At 39.9% G+C, this 6,000-nt stretch overlaps 1 protein-coding gene across 14 annotated transcripts in view; it reads left to right on the top strand.

Moving 5' to 3' along the window:
* Positions 1-264: 264 nt before the first annotated feature.
* The window catches only part of ABI2 (abl interactor 2), a 61,336-nt gene continuing 55,600 nt past the window's right edge, over positions 265-6,000 (top strand). For 4 of the 14 annotated variants that reach the window (XM_063429829.1, XM_063429828.1, XM_063429817.1 and 1 more), the window contains exon 1: positions 270-491. In XM_063429829.1, coding sequence (XP_063285899.1) covers positions 375-491 — 117 coding nt within the window. In that variant the 5' untranslated portion in view covers positions 270-374. Of the gene's footprint in view, positions 492-6,000 lie in introns of all 14 variants that reach the window. The other 10 variants (XM_063429820.1, XM_063429823.1, XM_063429815.1 and 7 more) reach the window with 7 other exon arrangements.

The raw sequence follows: 6,000 nt of genomic DNA, 5'->3' as shown, positions 1-6,000 counted from the left end.
TTGTTGCTTGGCAACCGCCAGAAGCGGAGATGGAGCGTGAGGGAGAAACAAGCGCGCGCCTCCCCCACCTCCCTTTTCTTCCAGGCCCCGCCCACGTGACGACGCACGCGCAGACACCAGACCTTTTCGCCTCTTGACAGTGCTGTGTGAAGAGCCGCGCGCCGCTCTGGGGCACGCCCACCTTGTGCTGGATTTGTCCGCGGGGGCGCGCGCTCGTACTCCGCCCCCCCTGTTTTGTCCGTGTCGCGGCGTGCGCGCTCCCGCCCTCTCCTGTCTCTCTCTCTCTCTCTCTCTCTCTCTCTCTCTCTCCGCAGTGTAGCGGGGTTCCTAAGGAGGGGAGGATGTGGTGAAAAAAAAATAAAAACAAATTTAAGATGGCGGAGCTGCAGATGCTGCTGGAGGAGGAGATCCCCGGCGGCCGGAGGGCTTTGCTGGACAGCTATACCAACCTGGAGAGAGTGGCTGACTACTGCGAGAACAACTACATCCAGGTCTGGGGGGCGGGGGAGGGGGGTATTAGAATATAATGGGGGGTGTATGGGGGCAGGCAGCACGGGGACTGGCTACAGGGTAATGGTTTACAATAAACCCCTTTTTATAAAGGCAGAAAATAAAATGACGCCCAGTGATGAATTGAGAATGAATAATGAATGCATGTTACAGTGTATCAGTAGTGTTATAACAGCCAGGGAACATGTATTTTATATAAACATGGGGGGGTTATTAATGGGATCTAACCCTCTACCTGGCTCCCTAGAGATTATCAGAGACCCCCCCCCCCCTCTCCTCCCCCAGATTATTATTATTATTTACCAGTGTTTCTATGCATTGCATCTCATATGTGAGTGCCCTGCCACACAAGTGGTTATTAGGCATTTACTGAGCTCCCTCTATCACATGATGGAGTGCTGGAGAAGGCATGTTCCCCCAACATGCAGTGTTTTCATCATAGCATAGATTCAAATTCTCTTCATATCATGTTATACCCACTGCCCAAGTGCTATGGCTGGGTGTTCATGGTACACATGTATCATTAAGCTTTATACTCCCTTTGAAATCTGTTTTATTCACTGCAAGGTCCAGTGTGTGTGTGTATGTGTGTGTGTGTATATATATATATATATATATATATATATATATATACACACACAATATAATCCTGTATTACATGTTCTGCTATGCATTTATGATAATTGGCATTCAGTAAGATGAAACCTTTACTGCTAATATCAAATGCAAATTCATTAAACCTCATTGCTAAAGAGTGGGTAGTAAAGTATTGCTATGCGGTAATGGCACACACTCGAATGCAAGAGGTTAATGGGTGTTTATTTCACCCTTACTGACACATTCAGTGTGGCTGAGGTAGCATTTGCATACAGCATATGACCGTTTTATGTTTTTTTTTGTTTTTTTATAGCATCAATCAGTGCATGTTCTTCATTGATTTATCCTTCATTGTCTTTCATACGGTTTATATTGATTCCTTAAACATGTCCTCTTTAGATTTTGGGTTAATGTTTTCCAGCTGTTATTTTTTTACTTTTCAATTACAAAGCCAATTCGCTCCATGCTAGTATTAAAATGTGGGTTTTTTTTTTAATGTGGGTTTATGATTGTGATGAAGTATAAACATTTGGAACTCATCTTACCTATATTCTCTGGATTTGGTTATGTTGGAGGTGTCCGCCCTCTCATCTATCATCCAAGTCACCCAAAAGGCTAATCATATATTTCTTTTATTGGTGATTTTAATATATATCTTATCTGATTATGGTTACAATTTAATTTGCATGGTCCCTTAATTTGTAGCTAAAAATGTGAAGTTTGCCAACCTAGTACAATTATAATTGTCCTATGTTGCATGCTTTGCTGGTGTTCAAATGGTTAACGTTTCTGCTTCTGTGTGACAATTTGGTGACTGGATGCATCTTGGATGCTGAGCCACTTTGTACACTGTACATAGAGAATTTAATTAGGCTTTTCACCCCATCAGTAACTGAGAGACATACAGAGGATGATTGATGAACAATTAATAACACTGTTGATACTTCTAGGCAGAATACAATACTTGAATTTATTGTTTCAAATGTAAAATAGTGAAGGTAGCAAGGTATAACATTTTATCTTTTCACTCTCTGATGTATTTGCAGTGTTAATATCTTTAATAGAAGTATTACAATACAAGCTCATGTGGCCTAACAAGGGTTAACACTCTCAAATCAGTCTATCCATTTCTAATATCTTATTTTCATTAAATTAAGTCTATTTACAGTGTTTTACTTGTGAGGATGAAGCATTCTTTGCTCACTTATCATTGTTTTTTTTTTTTGTTTTTTTTTAAACTATGTACTGTAATGTTATATGATCAATGGATCATTTTGGTCCATTTGAAGGAACGCAAGATTCATCATGTGACCATACTGACATGCCCATAAACCTGTTCGTCTCATTGACCTTTTCACAGATGGGCAGTTCAGCCATTGAAGTATGATCATACATAATCTGATTTTAGTATTGTTAGAGCTGTATATTTCTTTTTTGAAGGTAACACTAAACAGGCAGGTTTATAGTTTATGTTCTGCTGCATAGACTTGCAGTTCTTTTTATTGCCTTTTTCACACAATGCATAATGACCAAGATGCTGTAGAAATGAATTCTAAAAATTAATTGGCTTAAACTTTATATTCTCACCTTCTCCAACTTCACAGCTTGGGAGAGAAAAAAAAAAAGCAAGCAATGCGTTTGTCTCATCAAGCTGTTTCCATGAATTACAATGATGAACTTGTGGTTTTGTCAAATATCCCATGTGATGTCATGTGGGATTTGGCAGGAGGCTCAGAGTGCCCTGCTTCTGGCTTTGCTTCCACTAACAGAAACAGGTCACCTCCAAGAGAATTGCCCTCCAGTGCAGTTCTGTTTAAATATTTAATTGATTTTCAAATGAGACCCCTCCTATTTTATTGCTGCCTTGTAATTTACTCTTAATTCGTCTGTGCTTGTTACCTTTTTCTATTTTAATTTTATGAATCCGTACTGCAGTACATTCTAATAAGCTACAGGAATAGAAAATAAAAATACATGACAAATCATGGCTTTTAACGCATTGTTGGAGTTAAGCAGCAGAGTGGCAAGTGTTGGACTGGTCTAGTTTCTTGGGCAAAACATTCCAAAATGTGTCTGCATCATAAGTCTTTTTAACCCAGATTTTGTTGCATATGATGCATATTAGTACTTGTAAGACTCTTCATATTACTGTTACTATATTTTTGCCACTATATCTTATGATTTTGTACATTTTGTATATATTTGCAATTTTTAACTCATATAAACGAGTTAAAACACCAGACTTCAGTCTTAAAGCTCATAAGGCAGAACGTTTATTGCTATTGGTGTTCAAATAAAGGAGTATGAATATGACATTTATATACAGAGTATGCATATTTACATATCTCTGTATGGTGTCTCGAAGGTGTGGAAGATATACTGTGTTGCTGTGCTGAAGCAGTTTTTTAATCTGTATATGGGATCCATTTGAAACAAACACATAAAAACATATATACCTAGGTTATTCATAATGAGATATTCTGGGACATGGTTCTGAAAATAGAGCAATTGGTAGGAGCATTCCAATGGTTTCCATGGTAATTGCTCAAGTTTAGAACTTTGCCCTGAATTGCTTTTTGTTTTATAAGTAAACTCTGATGTGTTGTGACAAGTAATATGTATCCATGTTGATTTGTGTTACACATGAGAATTTTGATGTCTTCGTTTAGATGTAGGCATTGAGAATCATGGTTTCAGCTTTGATGTATGCTTCAAGAATCTCTTATTAAATTTCTTTATAAATTCTGACTATGCTCTAGTAGTCTATTTTAAAGAACGGGATCGAATACAGCTAACTAGTACTTTGCTTCTTGTTATGTAAATTGAAATCTAGTAACATGGTTTCAATAATGATTGCAAATACTAATATGGTGGTGATGTGACTTAAATCAAATTATGATTATGATTCCCTATTACTCTATGCAGCCCTAGCCACACCTCCCATGGCTGTCGTAAAGACTGCTTGGGGGAAAAAAGTAAATATTTACATTGAAAAAGTGTGCAGGGACAGATTTTAGACACGAGAACAACTACATTAAGCTGTAGTGGTTCTGGTGACTATAGTGTCCCTTTAACAATTGTATTTTTGACATTGAAAAACCTGGCTCCTAGATTCCAAGCAAATTTGTCAAGCCCTGCCCTAATATAAGCTCGTTTTGAGCACGGCCCTCCTCTACCTATTGTTCCTGTGTCACTGTGTAATTGTCTCATTTATTGTAAATTTCACGCTTTCATAAAATTGTAAAGCACTGCGAAATTAGTTGGCGCTATATAAATACCAATAATAATAATAATATATATGTAGCACCATAACCACATCAATGAATTGCAGTGATTATGGTGTTGACACTTTAATGCAATATTGTTGTAGCAGGAAGAAGTTACTTTGCATGATATGCTATCTGTGCATTTTGAGAATGTCAGCATGAAGATATGTATTAATTATATATATATATATAAGTCCTGCTGCACCTGTGATTCAGAAGACGTGTCAGCAACCCCAAGCCAGTGTGCGTAAGATAGATAATTTTTTTACAATTTCACTCTTTTATTTATTTATTTATTATTGCCATTTATATAGCGCCAACAGATTCCGTAGCGCTTTACAATATTATGAGAGGGGAATTTAACTATAAATAGGACAATTACAAATAAACTTACAGGAACAATAGGTTGAAGAGGACCCTGCTCAAACGAGCTTACATTCTATAGGAGGTGGGGTGTAAAACACATTAGGACAGGAATTTACAATCAAATAAGGTGGGCTGCCCTTTAGGAGAGGGCAAGAGACAGGTATGTGAGGTAAGGGTTAGTCTTGGAGGCCATAAGCTTTCCTAAAGAGATGGGTTTTAAGGCACTTCTTAAAAGATGAAAGACTAGGGAAGAGTCTGATGGCGGTAGGCAGGCTATTCCATAGGAAGGGAGCCGCCCGTGAGAAGTCCTGCAAGCGCGAGTTGGCCGTACGAGTGCGGACAACGGACAGGAGGTGGTCACGGGCAGAGCGGAGAGACCGAGAAGGGACATACCTATGGATCTGTGAGGAGATATAAGAGGGGCTAGAGTTGTTCAGTGCTTTATAGGTGTGAGTTAGTACCTTGAATTGACTCCTATAGCATACAGGAAGCCAATGTAAGGACTGGCAGAGGGGTGAGGTGTGAGAGAAACGACTAAAGAGGAAAATCAATCTAGCAGCAGCATTCATTACAGACTGTAAGGGTGCAGTACGGCTATTGGGAAGACCAATCAGGAGAGGGTTACAATAATCCATGTGGGAAATTACTAGAGCATGGACAAGCTCCTTGGTAGTATCTGGTGCAAGAAAGGGGCGGATGCGGGCTATGTTTTTAAGATGGAATCTACAGGATTTGGCAACATGCTGGATGTGAGGCTCAAAGGTGAGACCAGAGTCAAGTATGACGCCAAGACAGCGCGCTTGCAAGGATGGACTGATGTTGGTACCACAAACTTGGAGGGAGAGCAAAAGAGGAGGATCAGTATTAGGAGGAGGAAAGACAAGGAGCTCAGTTTTTGAGAGATTGAGTTTCAGAAAGCGGGATGACATCCAGTCAGAGATGGAAGAAAGGCAAGCAGTGACACGTTGCAGGGGAGAGGTCCGGGGAGGAGAGATATAGCTGGGTGTCATCAGCGTACAGGTGGTAGTGAAATCCAAAAGAGGTAATAAGTTTGCCAAGAGAGGCAGTATAAAGAGAAAATAGAAGGGGACCAAGGACGGAGGCTTGGGGAACTCCAACCGAGACAAGGCAAGGGGAGGAGGTATCATTAGAAAAGGAGACACTGAATGAGCGTTGGGAGAGATAAGAGGAAAACCACGAGAGGACAGAGTCACAGAGACCAAGCGATTGAAGAGTTTGAAGAAGGAGAGCATAATCAACG

The sequence above is a fragment of the Pelobates fuscus genome, chromosome 8 (genome assembly GCF_036172605.1).
Source record: "Pelobates fuscus isolate aPelFus1 chromosome 8, aPelFus1.pri, whole genome shotgun sequence".
NCBI classification, from domain to species: domain Eukaryota; kingdom Metazoa; phylum Chordata; class Amphibia; order Anura; family Pelobatidae; genus Pelobates; species Pelobates fuscus.
This window is presented reverse-complemented; position numbering and strand designations above follow the sequence as displayed.